This window comes from Lipotes vexillifer, unplaced genomic scaffold, assembly GCF_000442215.2.
Source record: "Lipotes vexillifer unplaced genomic scaffold, Lipotes_vexillifer_v1.1 scaffold371, whole genome shotgun sequence".
Taxonomy (NCBI): domain Eukaryota; kingdom Metazoa; phylum Chordata; class Mammalia; order Artiodactyla; family Lipotidae; genus Lipotes; species Lipotes vexillifer.
In genome coordinates, this window is record NW_006786304.1 from 3,552,193 (window position 1) to 3,568,927 (window position 16,735).

General features: G+C 59.9%; 2 protein-coding genes across 3 annotated transcripts; one reads left to right on the top strand and one right to left on the bottom strand.

The window, feature by feature from the left end:
* The first annotated feature begins 166 nt into the window (after nucleotides 1-166).
* Nucleotides 167-10,611, top strand: CIC (capicua transcriptional repressor). The gene is made up of 20 exons (XM_007458604.1): nucleotides 167-233; nucleotides 2,255-2,404; nucleotides 2,492-2,726; nucleotides 2,811-2,940; nucleotides 3,036-3,218; nucleotides 3,299-3,464; nucleotides 4,305-4,507; nucleotides 4,602-4,827; nucleotides 5,300-5,403; nucleotides 5,680-6,907; nucleotides 6,999-7,186; nucleotides 7,547-7,668; nucleotides 7,766-7,932; nucleotides 8,034-8,324; nucleotides 8,418-8,743; nucleotides 9,011-9,264; nucleotides 9,360-9,514; nucleotides 9,592-9,723; nucleotides 10,024-10,155; nucleotides 10,244-10,611. The coding sequence occupies exons 1-20, from the start codon at nucleotides 167-169 to the stop codon at nucleotides 10,609-10,611; spliced, it is 4,827 nt and encodes a 1,608-aa protein (XP_007458666.1).
* A 1,487-nt stretch (nucleotides 10,612-12,098) lies between these two features.
* PAFAH1B3 (platelet activating factor acetylhydrolase 1b catalytic subunit 3) lies at nucleotides 12,099-14,862 on the bottom strand. 2 transcript variants are annotated; one of them, XM_007458606.1, is made up of 6 exons: nucleotides 14,786-14,862; nucleotides 14,352-14,452; nucleotides 14,045-14,134; nucleotides 13,087-13,203; nucleotides 12,886-13,008; nucleotides 12,099-12,428 (listed from the first exon to the last, which is right to left on the bottom strand). In XM_007458606.1, exons 2-6 carry the CDS (start codon nucleotides 14,427-14,429, stop codon nucleotides 12,138-12,140), a joined length of 699 nt encoding a protein of 232 aa, XP_007458668.1. In that variant the 5' UTR covers nucleotides 14,430-14,452; nucleotides 14,786-14,862; the 3' UTR covers nucleotides 12,099-12,137. The 2 variants fall into 2 exon arrangements, with proteins under 2 accessions (XP_007458668.1, XP_007458667.1); XM_007458605.1 differs by lacking the exon at nucleotides 14,786-14,862 and having other exon boundaries at nucleotides 14,352-14,745.
* Nucleotides 14,863-16,735: the final 1,873 nt, after the last annotated feature.

Genomic DNA, 16,735 nt, shown 5'->3' on the forward strand with positions numbered 1-16,735 from the left:
CCCCCCGCGTGGGGCGGCCGGAGGGGGGGCGGTGGGGGGGGCATGCGGCGACGGCCTCCAGCTCCCCGCGGGCCCGAGCGGTGGCGGCCGAGGAGCCGGCGGCGGGCGGAACGGCGGCGGCCGCTGAGGAGGCGCGAGCCCCGGCCGGGCCACCCCGTGCCGGACCATGTACTCAGCCCACAGGCCCCTGGTGCCCGCGTCCGGCGCGGCCTCCCGTGGCCTCGGCATGTTCGGTCAGTAGCGCCTGGGCCCTGGGACAGCAGGGGTCAAGGTGTCGGGGTGCTCAGTGCGAAGTAATGGTGATGGGGTTATAGTAAGAGAACGGTGGAGGCAGAGTAGAGGGGAAAGTTATAGAGCTCGGCTGGCCTGAGTGGTTAGTGACGGCAGGTGGGAGTGTAGTGGAGGGATGGGAGTGCAGAGTGGGGAGTAGCTGAGGACAGCTGTGGTGTTTAGGTGTGGGGTGGGAAAGGTATGTTGTCATGGGAGGTGAGGAGGGGTGCAGAGTACCTGGCTTCGGAGCATGGATTAGAATAGGAGCAGCGTGAGACCTGCTGGTGCCAGGTGTGGAATAGAGGGAGAAGGGACTAGGGGCTGTGATTGAGTAGTGGGGCTAAGGACAGGTCTTGGGAAGGGAGTGAGGCACTGTTTGCTCAGAACAGAGTGACGTGTTGGTGGTTTGCTTTTCAGAGAGAGGAAGAGACCCGGGAACCTGGAGGGTAGTGCACTAGGGAGGAGTTCAGGAGGGACAGGACCAAAGGACTGTTCTCCCATTGTATACTGGGCCCCCTCTTTCCCACCCAGCAGAAGATGAGGGGGCCTGATGGGAAAGATCCTTGTGAAGAGAGGGACAGGTCCGGGTCTCTGAAGGCTGTCATGGGTTTGGAGGGCCCAGCAGGCTTTTGGGGCTCCAGTGCCCCCGTGGTAGTGGATGGGATCTTCATAGTGTTTTGAGTCCTTTTCCGGTGTGGGCTTCTTTGTTCCTCTCCTGTTGCCTTGATATCTACTTTTTTGTTTCGTCAGCATCTCACAGAATAAGGTCTTGAGGCCAGTGCCTCACATAGGGGCTCCCTTTAGGCCAGCCTTCGGAAGGCATTGGCGGGGGGATCAGCCTAGGTCAGATTGATCCAGATCAGGGGGAGCCTGGAATGATGGGGACCAGGGCTAGGGCGTTTCCCTCTTCTCTTCTTGGTCTTCCCCTAGCAGGGGCCTCCTCTGCTGCTTCCACTTCCCCCAGGGAGCTGGCAGTGAGTAGGAAGCCCACTCCCAGCCTGGGCCAGCCCCAGGAGTCCAGCCAGGGGTGGGACTCAGCCGTAAGGGGTGGGCTGGCTCCCTTACCACCCAGCTTCTGGAGCAGAAGGTTGGACCTCTAGGACCAGCGCCCTGGTGAGGGAAGTACCTTCCTGTGTGTAGCCTTAAGGAAACACCTGGCTCCTTTGCCTTGCCTGGGCAGAGTCTTGTAATCATTCTCTCGTCTGTCCCATTGTCTGTGCCTTTTTGTCTGAAGAGTTTACCACACCCTCCCATCTTTTTGGGCAAGGGGGCTGGACACTACACTAGAGAGATAAGCTCAGGGGTATAGAGTGAGGGAGGCTGGGAGGTCTCTTCATGGGCAGTAGATTCTCTTTGAGGAGGAAAGAGATGCTGGAGCTACCTGTGCCCAGCCTGGGAAAGGCAGGTCTGGCTCCCTGGGGTCTGTGGTAGGGGGAGGGAGGCAAGGAGAAAGGCCTGAGACCGCATGCCCTGTGAGTAGTGGGGACGGGAGGAGAGGGTGGGGAGACTGGGCTGTCTGCCTCAGGAAAAGAGAAAGGGAGTATGAGGCCAAGGTGAGGGGCTCTGCCAGGTGGCAACACGGTGATGGGAATTGCCTGAGGGAGGGTCTGCAGCCTTGCTAAGGTCTAGGGGCCTTGAGAGAGTGAGTTGGCAAGCAAACATGGCCTGGTTGGAGACAGGAGCCAGTCGTTTCTCTGGCCTGGTCCCTGGTGGCAAGGCTGGTGGAGGTGGGGCTGGAGGTAGGGGAGGGAGTGGGGTGTGAGGACCGTTTCCCTGCTTCTGTTTTCTTTCTTAAAAATCTAGAAATCTTTCAGGAAGGAGTTTTTCCTGAGTGATGTCGCATGCACGGGCCCAGGGGGCTCTGGGATTGAGGAAGGGGGTGTAGAGAAGGGGTGGAGCCGCCTTGTCCAGGGTGGAGAAGAGTTTGGGTTGGGGTCAAGGCCAAGCTCTCCTGCCGCACAGCTCAGCTGACTCCTTCCCACAGTGTGGACGAACGTGGAACCTCGCTCTGTGGCCGTGTTCCCCTGGCATTCCTTAGTCCCCTTCCTGGCCCCCAGCCAGCCTGACCCCTCCGTGCAGCCAAGTGAGGCCCAGCAACCTGCTAGCCACCTAGTGGCCTCCAACCAGAGCAAAGGTGAGGGCTGGGAGGCTCTGGGAAGGCATGGGGATGGGGTCGAGATGGCCCAGGAGCCCTCTGATCTGCCTGCCGCTCTGCCCCCAGAACCTGCTGAGTCGGCAGCTGTTGCTCACGAGCAGCCACCAGGCGGGACGGGGAATGCTGACCCTGGGCGGCCCCCTGGAGCTACATGCCCTGAGAGCCCAGGGCCCGGACCCCCCCACACTTTGGGGGTGGTGGAACCTGGAAAGGGCCCCCTTCCCACGACGGAGGAGGAGGCCCCTGGTCCTCCAGGAGAGCCCCGGCTGGACAGTGAGACAGAGAGTGACCACGACGACGCGTGAGTGCCCTGAGGCTTGGGACTGGGGAGGAGGGTGGAGTGGCCAGAGACATGGCTCTCACTGCCCTGCCGCTCCCGCCACAGCTTCCTCTCCATCATGTCTCCTGAGATCCAGTTGCCTCTGCCGCCTGGGAAACGCCGGACGCAGTCCCTCAGCGCCCTGCCCAAGGAGCGAGACTCATCGTCAGAGAAGGATGGACGCAGCCCCAACAAGGTGCCTCATCTCCACCTATCCGCAGCTCACCCTGTGGCCACCCAAGCCCGTCTCCCCAGTCCTAACCTTCCTGCTCGGGCCTGTGTCTACTGCAGAGGGAGAAGGACCATATCCGGCGGCCCATGAATGCCTTCATGATCTTTAGCAAGCGGCACCGGGCCCTGGTCCACCAGCGTCACCCCAACCAGGACAACCGGACCGTCAGTAAGATCCTGGGCGAGTGGTGGTATGCTCTAGGGCCCAAGGAGAAGCAGAAGTACCACGACCTGGCCTTCCAGGTAACTCCGCCTCCTCGCGGCTGCTCGGCTTCCTCTGGCAGAGTGGGTGAGTGAAGGGTCTCCCTGCCCTCTCCTGCCAGGTGAAAGAGGCCCACTTTAAGGCCCACCCAGACTGGAAGTGGTGCAACAAGGACCGGAAGAAGTCCAGCTCAGAGGCCAAGCCTACAAGCCTGGGGCTGGCAGGAGGGCACAAGGAGCCAAGGGAGCGGAGCATGTCGGAGACAGGCACCGCCGCTGCCCCTGGAGGTTAGTGAGCCCTTTGGCGCTTCTGCCCTGACACCGACCTCCCCTTTGCTTGCTCACCCGCTTCCCCAGAAGCTCCTCTCAGCTCTGTCTCTTTTATCTGAGGACCCTTACTCACAGAGGAACTGGTACTTATCTCTTGGGAAGGGGTCAGGGAGGTCCAAATAGATAAGGTTTCTAAGCAGAAGTCTTATTGTCAAGTGCCATTTGCTGAGCACTTACTATGACAGGCATCAAGAAGAGCATAATTTTCAGTATTCAGAAGCGTACCTAATTTTGCAGATGTGAGGAAACGGCTTAGAGAGACAAAAGCACTTGCGTGAAGTCACTAAAAAACTAGAAAGTAGCAAAGCTTGAATTTAAACCCCAGCTCATCTGGCTCTCAGGACCACAGTTGGAAGCCCCTCGTTGCCTGCTTCTACTGCCTGAGGGTGTTTAGTGTGCCCGGCACCATCCTGAGGCGCTTCTCTGGAGTGATCCTGTGGGTTTGGACCCACGACTCTGTGAGGGAGGAGACGTTCCTTTTTCTCTGAGATGAGGGAGTAGAGGCTCAGATAGTCCAGTGATTATTAGCTAGGCCTCGCCACACATACCTGGCTCCAGGCTTTCATGCTCTCAGAAAGACTGCCTCCCAGGGAGCAGTGGGCTTGCTCCTCGCAACCCAAGAGGGCAGGAACCAGGGGAAATGCTGGCCTGGTGGGTGGTATCTCTTTTCTGCCAGGTGGCCCAGGAAGTCCAACCTGCTTCTGCCTGGTATCTAGAAATATCTGTGGATAGCTTGGCCAGCCTGGGCACTGGGAGGAGGCTTCCTGACTGCGACACTTTTTTCTTTCCACCCTACAGTGTCCTCGGAGCTCCTGTCCGTCACAGCCCAGACGCTCTTGAGCTCGGACACCAAGGCTCCGGGGAGCAGCTCCTGTGGGGCAGAACGTCTGCACACAGTCGGCGGACCTGGCTCAGCCCGGCCCCGAGCCTTCTCCCACAGCGGGGTCCACAGCCTGGATGGCGGGGAAGTAGACAGCCAGGCGCTGCAGGAACTGACTCAGGTGTGGGGTGCAGGCCATGGGGGTCGGGGCGATGTGTAGGGAGGCTGCCCACGGCGACAGCACTGGCTGAACTCTCCCTGCACTTCTCCTGCAGATGGTGTCTGGCCCTGCATCCTACTCTGGCCCAAAGCCTTCCACCCAGTATGGGGCTCCAGGCCCCTTTGCGGCCCCCGGTGAGGGAGGCACTCTGGCAGCCAGTGGGCGGCCCCCACTGCTGCCCACCCGGGCCTCCCGTTCCCAGCGTGCAGCCAGTGAGGACATGACCAGTGACGAGGAACGCATGGTCATCTGTGAGGAGGAAGGGGATGATGATGTCATTGGTAAGCTGTTGCAGGGCCCAGAATCCTATCCAGGGAGCAGCTGGCTAAGGTTTGGAGGGTGGGTGAAGATTTGGTCCAGGCCCTTAGGCCCCTTCTTTTTCTTCCCTTCCATGTTCGTTTGTGATTGCGGGCATGTTCAGTTCAGGCCTTACTAAGTAAGCTCAGCCCTGCCCTCAAGAAGCCCCAAGCCAGACAGGAAGCCGGGAGGACACGGGCATGGCCGGGCCATTGGACACAGTATTAGGTGCTGTTACCAGTGTGCTCTTAGGGTCTGCTGGCGGGCAGGTGGGCAGAGCATTCCTCGACAACACTTGGAACAACACTTCTTCCTGGTGAGGAACAGCATTCCTGGACAGCACTTAACTGCTAACTCGGGGCAGAGCCGAGGCCAGAGCCAGGCTCCACACTGTTCCTCCTGGGCAGCCCTGCACCCAGCCCTTTACCAGCACTGTTCTTCCCTCTGCTCTCTCAGCTGACGATGGCTTCAGCACCACTGACATTGACCTCAAGTGCAAGGAGCGGGTGACCGACAGCGAGAGCGGAGACAGCTCTGGGGAGGACCCAGAGGGCAGCAAGGTGAGGGCTTGGGGCTTGCTGCTGTCTGGTCTCACGCATCAAGGGAAGGGGGGTGGAAATGTTAACTTCTCTGTACCTTGACAGAGGGGGAGATTAAGGCGCAGAGAGGGTGAGCTACTTGCTCCATGGGGAACTGGGTCTCAGCCTGGATGAGTGGAGGCCTTCGGCTGGCCTGGTTGCCAGGCGGGACAGGGAGGTTGGGATGGGCGGGATGGGCAGGGTGTGGGTATCCAGGCTCCCCTGACATGCTCGTGTCTCCCTTCTCCTGCCACTCAGGGATTTGGTCGGAAGGTGTTCTCGCCTGTGATCCGTTCCTCCTTTACTCACTGCCGTCCATCGCTGGACCCTGAGCCCCCAGGGCCCCCAGATCCACCTGCCGGCTTCGGCAAAGGCTACGGGCCCACCCCATCCTCCTCATCCTCGCCTGCCTCCTCCTCGGCCTCAGCAGCCACCTCCTTCCCGCTGGGCTCAGGGACCTTCAAGGCCCAGGAGTCAGGTCAGGGCAGCACAACAGGTCCCCTACGGCCCCCACCCCCTGGAACTGGGGGCCCAGCAACGCCTAAGGCCACCCGGTTTCTCCCCACGGATCCTGCCACCTTCCGGCGCAAGAGACCTGAAAGCGTGGGGGGCCTGGAGCCACCAGGCTCCTCAGTCATTGCGGCACCTCCCAGCGGGGGAGGAAGTGTTCTGCAGACACTTGTCCTGCCCTCAAACAAGGAGGAACGGGAGGGCAGCGGAGTTCGCATGCCCTCGGCCCCAGCCCCGTCGCTGGCCTATGGGGCCCCAGCAGCCCCCCTGTCCCGCCCGGCCGCCACCATGGTCACCAATGTGGTGCGGCCTGTCAGCAGCACTCCTGTGCCCATCGCCTCTAAGCCTTTCCCCACTTCTGGCCGGGCAGAAGCGTCTCCAAATGACACGGCCGGTGCCAGGACTGAGACAGTTGCTGGGTCCCGGGCACCTGGGGGCTCCCCACTGGGCGTCAGCTTAGTGTATTCAGACAAGAAGTCGGGAGCGGCCACCTCAACAGCCTCACATCTGGTGGCTGGACCCCTACTGGGCGCTGTGGGGAAGGCGCCTGCCACTGTCACCAATCTGCTGGTGGGCGCCCCGGGCTATGGGGCCCCAGCGCCCCCAGCTGTCCAGTTCATTGCCCAGGGGGGCCCTGGCAGCGGGACGGCTGCGGGCTCAGGAGCAGGTGCTGGGAATGGGCCCAATGGGCCAATGCCCCTGGGCATCCTGCAGCCAGGTCCCCTGGGCAAGGCTGGGGGAATCACCCAGGTGCAGTATATTCTGCCCACGCTGCCCCAGCAACTTCAAGTGGCGCCTGCCCCAGCACCAGCCCCCGGGACCAAGGCAGCAGCTCCCAGCGGCCCTGCACCCACCACCAGCATCCGTTTCACCCTCCCGCCGGGCACCTCCACCAACGGCAAAGTCCTGGCTGCCACCGCACCCACTCCTGGCATCCCCATCCTGCAGTCCGTACCCTCTGCCCCGCCCCCAAAAGGTGAGGCCTGAGCTGGGCAGCATACGGAGAGGGACCACAGGCTTATTCAACTCCTTTGTAACCACCTGCTCCCTTGTCTCTCAACTTGCAGCCCAGTCAGTTTCTCCTGTGCAGGCCCCGCCCCCGGGTGGCTCAGCCCAGCTGCTACCTGGGAAGGTACTAGTGCCCTTGGCCACCCCTAGCATGTCAGTGCGGGGAGGAGGGGCCGGCCAGCCGGTGCCCCTGGTGAGCCCACCCTTCTCAGTACCTGTGCAGAACGGTGCTCAGCCACCCAGCAAGGTAAGGGCACCTTGGTGGTGGCCCGCCTGTTTCTTATTCTTCTCTTCCTGGGTGTTGGCCTCTGTGTCCCATGGTTTCTGTGTCTGCCTGTCGTTCTTCTTTTCTCCCTTTTTGTCTCTTGGCCTCTGTCTTGCTCGACATCTGTGCGTATCTTGATTTTGCCCTCCGTGTTTGTACCCTGTCCCTTCTCTGTGTCTCCTATCTGTCGCTGTCTTCTTTGCCTTCGTTTCGCCCTTCCCGTCCCCATCCCAATTTCTCTGTCCTGTGTCTCTGCTGAGGTCCAGCCTCCGAGGTCTTGGTCCTCTCCTGCCCCATTCTGGGTCCTCAGCTCACCTCAGCCTGTGGTGCCCTTGCCCACAGATCATCCAGCTGACTCCGGTGCCTGTGAGCACACCCAGCGGCCTGGTGCCGCCCCTCAGCCCGGCCACACTCCCCGGACCCGCCTCTCAGCCTCAGAAGGTTCTGCTGCCCTCCTCCACCAGGTAATGGCAGTTGAGCCCTCATCTGGAGGTGAGTGCAGGGAAGGGGTTAGGTGGGGCCAGCTCGCCTACACCTTCTTCTTTCCTCTCTCTGCGGCAGGATCACCTACGTGCAGTCAGCAGGCGGGCATGCGCTGCCCCTGGGTACCAGTCCTGCATCCAGTCAGGCTGGAACAGTCACTTCGTACGGACCCACGAGCTCAGTAGCCCTAGGCTTCACCTCGCTGGGGCCCAGCGGCCCCGCCTTCGTGCAGCCCCTGCTTTCAGGTGAGGGGTGGCCTGGCAGGCAGCTGGGGACTAAGGGTGGGGCTGAGGCAGCTCCGGCCCTAACTGGGTCCCCTGCCTCTCCTCGGTCTTTTTCTCTTCAGGCCAAGCCCCATTGCTGGCTCCTGGCCAGGTGGGCGTGTCACCCGTGCCCAGCCCCCAGCTGCCTCCCACCTGCGCAGCCCCCAGTGGTCCCGTCATCACAGCGTTTTACCCTGGCAGCCCTGTACCCACCTCCTCAGCACCCCTGGCCCAGCCATCCCAGGCTCCCCCAGGCCTGGTCTACACCGTGGCCACCAACACCACCCCACCTGCTGCCACCATCCTGCCCAAGGGCCCACCGGCCCCCGCCACTGCCACCCCGGCCCCTACCAGCCCTTTCCCTAGTGCCACAGGTGGGTGCCGGGCCAACCGAGGGTGGGGTGAATGGGGAGACCCAGGGGATGGGCTCCAGTCAGGCCTGGCTCTGCAAATACTCTCTTTACCAGCAGGCTCCATGACCTACAGTTTAGTGGCCCCCAAGGCCCAGCGGCCCACCCCCAAGGCCCCCCAGAAAGTGAAGGCGGCCATTGCCAGCATTCCTGTGGGCTCCTTTGAGGCAGGTGCCCCTGGGCGGCCAGGCCCTGCGTCCCGGCAGCCGTTGGAGCCCGGCCCAGCTCGTGAGCCCCCTGCATCCGAGTCAGAGCTTGAGGGGCGGCCAACAACACCAGCCCCTCCACTGCCCCCAGAGACCTGGGCTCCCCCGGCCCGGAGCAGTCCCCCGCCGCCCCCACCTGCTGAGGAGCGGACCAGTGCCAAGGGCCCTGAGACCATGGTGAGTGCCCAGCAGGCCTGGGGGTTCCCTGCTGCTGGGCTTGGCCCCTCAGTCCCCTGCCTGCCCTTCTGTTCCACCCCTCTTCCGTCCCTGTCTGAACCGTGCCCTTGTGGGTCCTCCTCTGTTCTCCTGCCTGTCTGTCTGCATGACTGGGTCTTCCCCATGGCTCTGTGTCTTGGCCGTCAGCATTCATCTTTTGTATTTCTGGGTCTTGCCCAGGTGAGTCTGAACCCAGTGTCCTCCATCTCCCTGCCATCCTCACCCCAGGCCAGCAAATTCTCCAGCTCATCTTCAGACTGGCGTGTCCCCGGGCTGGGCCTGGAGAGCCGAGGGGAGCCTCCCACCCCTCCCAGCCCGGCCCCGGCTCCAGCCCCAGCCCCTGGTAGCAGCGGCAGCAGCAGTGAGGGCAGCAGTGGGAGGGCAGCTGGGGACACCCCCGAGCGCAAGGAGGCGGCTAGTGCCGGCAAGAAGGTCAAGGTGCGGCCCCCGCCCCTGAAGAAGACCTTTGACTCTGTGGACAAGTGAGCATGGGCTGGGGGACTTGGAGTGTGTGGGTTGGTGGCAGAGGGGGCAGCTGCAGGCTGGGGCAGAGGAGGTGACCCTGCCCGCTCTCCAGCAGGGTCCTGTCGGAGGTAGACTTCGAAGAGCGCTTTGCTGAGCTGCCTGAGTTTCGGCCTGAGGAGGTGTTGCCCTCGCCCACCCTGCAGTCTCTGGCCACCTCACCCCGGGCCATCCTGGGCTCCTACCGCAAGAAGAGGAAGAACTCCACTGGTAGGCGAGCGCAAGGCACCCAGGGTAGGTGGGACAGACTGGGGCCATCTCCACTGAGCCTGCTTCTGTTTGACCAGACCTGGACTCAGCCCCCGAGGACCCCACCTCGCCCAAGCGTAAGATGAGGAGACGCTCCAGTTGTAGCTCGGAGCCCAACACCCCCAAGAGTGCCAAGTGCGAGGGAGACATCTTCACTTTTGACCGTACAGGTGCCGGTGTGGTGGCAGGCAGAGCTACGGGGGTCCTAGGGCCTCCAAGAGGGGTGGGGGTCCCAGGAACGGGGTTAAAGATGGGAGAGGTGGGGTGGGTGTTGCTGAGAGGAAGGACAGCAGGTCAAGGGTGGGTTCTGATATTCAACAGGCCCCTAAGTTGGTACGTGACCTTGGGTGGGTTCCATCCCTAAACCCCACTGTGAAATAGAATTCAGTGAGGGCGGAGCGGCCCCTCGGACAGTGGTGGAGGGCCAGGCTGCTGCGGAGGCTCGACTGTGCTCCCTGCGCTGCTCCCAGGTACAGAAGCTGAGGATGTGCTCGGGGAGCTGGAATACGAGAAGGTGCCATACTCGTCGCTGCGGCGCACCCTGGACCAGCGCCGGGCCCTTGTCATGCAGCTCTTCCAGGACCATGGCTTCTTCCCATCAGGTAAGCAGGTGCGGAGTCTTGGGGGGCACTTGGAGGGGGCCTACCCACGCATCTCACCCTGCCCTCCCCACCACCCTTCTGTCCACAGCCCAGGCCACGGCAGCCTTCCAGGCCCGCTACGCAGACATCTTCCCCTCTAAGGTCTGTTTGCAGCTGAAGATCCGTGAGGTGCGCCAGAAGATCATGCAGGCGGCCACTCCCACGGAGCAGCCCCCGGGAACCGAGGCCCCCCTCCCTGGACCGCCCCCCACTGTCACTGCTGCTGCCCCTGTCCCCACTCCCAGCCCTGCTGGGGGCCCTGACCCCACCTCACCTGGCTCGGACTCTGGCACGGCCCCGGCTGCCCCGCCATTGCCTCCGCCCCCAGAGCCAGGGCCCGGACAGCCTGGCTGGGAGGGGCCCCCCCAACCCTCACCACCCCCCTCTGGTCCCTCCACAGCTGCCACAGGCAGGTGAGGGGCTCCTGAGAAGACCCCAGACCCACAGTACTCCCCTCAGGACACGGACAGTATGTAGGTGGCAGGAATGGGGGGGCAGGATGGTTACCTCCTCCCCAGCAAAGCCATTGCGTCCTTTCCAGTTTGGGACGGAATGAGGCCTGCTCCTCTTGTCTATCCCCCTCCCCCCACAGCCCCCTCCCTGTGATGGGGGGCAGCTGAGGGGAAGCAGGGGGCACAGTCTCCCTTCACCGAGCCCCTGTACATAACCTGGAGTGTGTTACCTTCAGACCTTTTCACTTGTACTTTATGCAAAATGGCTCGTGTGAGGGCTGCAAGCTGGAGGGTAGTGTGGGCCTCGGGCCACAGGGAGGCGCCTGTGGAGTAGGGGGAGTTCATGTACCCCTTTTTTCCCCAGAGGGGCTGGACTCAGGTTAGTTTGGGGGTGGGGGCTCCTGCACTTTGCCACAGGCACGGGGAGGGTTCTCTCTCCCCACCCCCTCTGCCCTCCCAGCTTGGGTTGTACTTTCTAAGAAGGTGATTCCCCGACCCTGTCCCCATCCCCAGAACAAAACATGTTGATCATGTGCAATATTTCTTACTGTGCTGAGAAGCCGCAATGACCGAGATTAAAGCTGTTTAACACACCTGTGTGGCTGCCTGCTCAGAAGGGAGAAGGGATGTTGGTCCTACCAGTCTGACCCCCAGCTGGCCGTGGAGCTGGACTTCTCCCCATAACCACCGTGAGGTGGGGGGTACGATTCCAGGACCGTCCCTTCCCTACATCAGGGGGACGTGATGGGCAGAGTCAAGAGGCCTGTTAAGCCATCCAACACGCACGAGCTGGGGAAGGCCTGTGATGTGGTACTACAAGAAGAGCAGTTCACCTCTGACGTTCCAGTTGAACGAGAGAAGTCTGAGCCAGGGGTGGCACTGGGTGGGGAGGCCAGTCAGCCCAGAGTACCACGCTGTCCCCAGTGACCCCTGCTGCCCTTGTGTGGCCTGAACCAGCACTGCAGCCAGGCCAGAAGGAACCTCTCCTGGTTTACGCCTCCGTCACAGCCTGTGGACAGTGCTGCTCTGGAGAGAAAAATACCCATATGCTGTGTGGAGGGATGACTGCTAGGGGTGGAAAGGTCAGGAAGCTTCCACAGGAAGTCACACTTAAGCTAGGACCAGAGCACCAGAAGTTCCAGTCAGGGGGAAGAGCACGTGCAGACTGGAGGGCAGCTTTGAGTGGGCTTTGACTGTTGGGTCACCCAGAAGTCTTGCTTGACCATGATCCTATAGGGCCATGTTAGCAAACCAGTTTCACTTCGTGTTGTACTGATTGGTCGTGCCTGCCTGGAGCACCACTGTGATGATAGAAATCTGCCTGACTCTACAAGAGCCAGAGTATCTTGACGGATTGGTGCGGCCTGCCTTGGGCAGAGATGCAGGGTCACAGACATTGGAGTTGAGATTCAGGTACCCAGATGGGCTTGGCCATAAAGCAGAGAATGGGAGACTGAAGAATGAAAATTTAATGTTGCAGGAGGCAGATGCTTAGGGTGTGGGTTCTGGCAGGGGAGCACCACCCTGTCCCTGGTCTTGGGCGAGCAGACGCAGAAGCAGGGAGTGCAGGGTCCGGCAAACGGGTGTGTACCCCAGCCGGCTGAGATGCAGGTAATCATACATGTCATGGTGGCTTATGGTACCATCTGAGTGCACAAAGCCAGGGTCTGCGTCCAGGAAGTGCGCCCGTGGGTGGCCAGCCAGTGCTGCCCGTACCAGCTCATTCACCTGTCGGTTTTTCTCGCGAAGTGGGTTGGGGTGCTGGCCCCGAGGAAGCAGGCCCTGAAGAAGCCAAGAAGAGTTGTGAGGAGGCATCCTACCAGCCTCTGGGTATCCTGTTCCCTGTGCCAAACTGTCCTCCACCCCCCACCAGTAAGTCCCCAGCTGCAGAATACACTAGGGATGGGAAGATGATGGTCTGAGACCTTATTCTAGAAGTGAGACCTTCTAGAAGTGATGGAGGCAAGATTAACCCTGGGAATGCCTGACAACTTTTGGCTATTTAAGTGTCTTGAATTTCTCAACACCCCGAGAATCTCTAGCAGTCTCTCGGGCAAAAGGGGCTAACTGGTCCCTGAACGTGTCCTTAACCACAGCCCCTCTGATGGGTGTAGCAAGCAAGATTCTGCCTTCAACCACTGCTCTGTGCTAGGCTGCCCAGAACCGTGCAGCTGTGGCTACACCGGAAGGGGTCCCAGAACACTGCCGTTCTTCCTTTCCCACCCTCCCACTCTCTCACCAGCACCACGACCCGGGCCTGGGGCTGCCGCTGGTTCACCAGTTGCACGATGGCCTTGATGCCTCCAGCCACCTGCTCTGCGGTGTGCCCGTGGTTATTGGTACCCACCCAGACCACCACAATCTGTGGAAAGAGAGGCATGAAGCAGTGGTGAAGGGGCAGGCTAAGGGTGCTCTAGCTGCCCACCCAAGCCCTGCTCACCTTGGGCCGGATGTGTTCCAGCTCCCCGTTCTCCAGACGCCACAGCACGTGCTGCGTGTTGTCACCGCCAATGCCAAAGTTAAGTGCGTGAAGAGGGGAAAAAAGCTCCCGCCAGATCTGTGGGCAAGAAGCGGTGTGGGCACGGGGCACTGTCAGCATGGACCACCACTCTCGATCCAAAGGTTAACCAAATGTCATCACGTTAGAGGAGCGGTGTGGGCACAGGGGCGCTGTCAGCATGGACCACCACTCTCGATCCAAAGGTTAACCAAATGTCATCACGTTAGAGGAGCGGTGTGGGCACAGGGGCACTGTCAGCATGGACCACCACTCTCGATCCAAAGGTTAAACAAATGTCATCACGTTAGAGCCTTGCTTTACGGAAGCAGTCTGGTTAAATCCCACCTTGAGCAAACCCCAATATGGTCAAACCTCACTTTATGCAAACCCATTATAGTCTCACTTCCACAAAACCCCATGGAAGCAGGACTCCCTTCACGGAAGCCTATTCTGCTTGAGCCAGGCATCGAACCAACAGCATTCCAGTTGAACCTCACTTTGAGGAAAGTCATGGTTTAACGTCGCTTAATGGAAAGATATAATTGAGCTCCCTTAGTAGAGACCTATTACCGTTGACCCTCACTTTGTGGAAATAACTATAGCTTTGTGGAAATCCATTAGGGCTGGGCACTAATTTAAGCAAACAAAGAGCCTCATCCTAGGCAATCTTGCACGAAGCCTCATTTTAAGTCTCACTATACACAGACCCAGTACGACAAAGCCAGGACACACACTTCCTTCTCAGTAGAATGTGGCACATTATACTGAGATTCTGGGTGCCCGGCGTTACCTGAGGCTATTTCGGGTACCCCATACACCGCCTGGTCTGGGCTCTGGTCCAGGTCTGTCAGTGAGGGCACAGGCCTGGGTGGGGCAGGAAGAGAGGGACGGGCCTCACCTCGCACTGGTGCATTAGCTGGACTAAGGAGTCCCCGATGAAGACGACTTCGGGCTCTTTATCTTTGCTGTCGGCTACGAACCGATGGTGCTTTGGGGACGTAAAGGGGGAGTCAATGGCACGCGCGCTGCTGGCCCGCCCCGCCCCGCCCCGCTTCCTTAGGCGGCACCACGCCAACTGCCCTCAGTTTCCCAATCTCGTAATGAGAGCAGCGCAAACCAGCTTACTCTCTCAGAGCCTTCCCCCCCACCCCCCACCCCCCGCCCCCAGCCCCGGACTCCGGAGTGTCGCGGGCGGGGTCGCTCACCAGGGACATCCAGCGCCCGTCGCCCTGCACGTCCTGCACCGGCGTGGGCCTGCTGGCTGGGTTCTCTTCTCCACTCATCTTGGCGCCGCGGCTCCAGCAGGCTGAGCGAGCGCAGTCAGCCGGGGAGTGTTCCCGGAGGAGGCGGCGCCGCCACGCCCACCCCTACCCCTCAGGCAACAATGGACTGTCCCGAAGCCCGCACTCTAGCGGAGGGCGCGGCCGATCCCGGGCGCCGCCTCCTCTCCGGGGCGGAAACCTTTACTTAGTGGAATTGGCCTTGCTTCCCCCACGGCGGCCGCGCAGTGGCCTCGTCCGGCGCTTCCTGCCCGGGCCGCTCACTCTCCGGCAGCGGCGGCGGCACGGAGCGAGGGGGGAGGCGAGATCATCCAGCACCCGTGGAGGGGAGGAGGGAGAAACCACCCTACCGTGAAAGCAGAGTGGGGAAAATCTAGCGCCCTTCCTCGTGGGAAGAAACCATTTGCTGTAGGGCGAGAAATGTGGGGAAGGAACCACCTACTGTGTGTGGGGGTGTGTGTCTGTGTGTCTCATTCACGTGGTGGTAGGGGAGTGAGTGGACGAGTCCATGCTTGGATCCTTGAGGGGGGGGCTCAAACGCACCTGGGAAGGAAGGGACGCTCCCATTTTCTTCTGACGTGGGGGAGAGAAAAGGAGGATGGAAATGTGAAAATTAGAGGCTCAGCTGTAAGGAGACACTCACGCCAAGGCAGTGCCAGGACTTTAGTGAGCCTATCTGCTCATGGGCCTCCCCTGCTCAAATTATGCCAGTTTTTGTGGCATAATTTCTAATTTATATGTCTTTGCATTACAGACATTACCCTGCAAAGAGGGTAGTAGAAGATGCAGAAAGATAAAGGAAATTAGAGATGCTGCAAGGCCCAAGTCCAGCCTGGAGCCCCTCCCACGCAGCTCATCTTACAGATCTGTGGCCTCTGCTCCCCTCCCTAAACCTATGGCTGACCAACAACTTCAGTTGGGTGTGTCTGAGCTCCAAAACCTACATCTACAGCCAAGGCCACCTAAGGTCGCTGCCCCCCACCTCCTGCCCCAAATTAATCTCAGTCCTCAAGTCTTCCCAGATCTCCCTCTTCTGGCGGACCAGGTGGGGCTCCCACACCACCCTCAGAGTCCTGGTCATATTCCTGTAGCTCCACTCCCAGATGGGATCTTCCTATCTATTCATTCCTTCTAGGTAGGTTGATACTGAGATATAGAGATGAATCTTATTTATTGTGTTTGTGTTTTGCCTCAATCCACTTGCCTGGAACAGGGCCTGACTCACAGTATTAATACCAAGTACCATCTATGGCTGTTCACAAGTACTTGCTGAATGAGTATTAAAGGAATGGGTCAGATCCTGGCCTTGTCCCAGCGTGTTGGGGGAGGCAGATCCAGACACAAAGCTGAGGGAGGGATCAAGGTTGTGATTAAGGAATGCACAGGGGACCTCTGTGGGAGAAGAAAGAGGGGGGACTCAGGGTGAGGGATTTCTTAGAAGGAGTAGTATCTAAGGAGTTCGGCTTTGAAAGATAGTGAAGATTGGGCAAGCAGCATTACCAGGTAATATAGAATATAGCTTATTAGCGTATGGGGAATACCCTGGCATACCTTGATTTTGGTGGCCTAGTGGTTAGGATTCTGGGCTTTCACTGCTGTGGGCCGGGGTCCAATCCCTGGTCAGGAAACTGAGATCCCGCAAGCCACGCGGCCAAAAAAAAAAAAAAAAAAAAAAAAAAAAACAGTCTGAGGGGACAAGTGTAGTGAGAAACAAAATTTACAGGCATCCATTCACCAAGCGCTGTTTTCAAATTGTATGTTGGCTCATTTCATACTTACAGCAGTTATAAGGAAAAGATACCAACTCCATTTTACAGATTAGGAAACTGAAGCTCTGAGCAGTTACATACTTTTCCAAGGTCACAGAGCTCAAATGTGCCTGGGCATTTGAACCTAGGTAGTGTAGCTCTGGAGCCTAGCTCTAAATGACGACACTATACTGACTCTCTAGGGATAAAGCCTGTGACTGCTTGGAGACTGGCTGTGTGTAGCGTTACCGAAGCCCTTCTCCCCCTTGGCTTCGCCTACATCTCCGAGCTCCAGAGAGAAAGTCCGCGATAGATGTCTAAACCAATCAGCATTGAGGAAGGGGGCGGGCCTAGTGGACCTCACAGCCAATTGGTGGATAGGAGGTGCCTAAGGACAAATGAAAGAGGTTTCCGAATGTGAGGTCGGGAGGGGCGGGGCTATAACCTGCACTCTGGGCAGCTGGCACGTGCCCCTGGGCCTGTGCCTCCTGGGGTGGGGGTGGGGAGCCAAAGGGCGTGGGAGGGGCACGCGCATGCGTGCTGGCACGAGGCCCTGTGTGA

Coding starts and splice junctions, on each gene's coding strand:
- PAFAH1B3 (XM_007458606.1), bottom strand. CDS start 14,429: ATGAGTGGAGAAGAGAACCCAGCCAGCAGGCCCACGCCGGTGCAGGAC. Junction 13,204..14,044: donor AGCTAATGCACCAGTGCGAG/GTGAGGCCCGTC, acceptor TCTTGCCCACAG/ATCTGGCGGGAGCTTTTTTC. Junction 13,009..13,086: donor TGGAACACATCCGGCCCAAG/GTGAGCAGGGCT, acceptor CTCTTTCCACAG/ATTGTGGTGGTCTGGGTGGG.
- CIC (XM_007458604.1), top strand. CDS start 167: ATGTACTCAGCCCACAGGCCCCTGGTGCCCGCGTCCGGCGCGGCCTCC. Junction 2,727..2,810: donor GAGAGTGACCACGACGACGC/GTGAGTGCCCTG, acceptor CTCCCGCCACAG/CTTCCTCTCCATCATGTCTC. Junction 6,908..6,998: donor CTCTGCCCCGCCCCCAAAAG/GTGAGGCCTGAG, acceptor CTCAACTTGCAG/CCCAGTCAGTTTCTCCTGTG.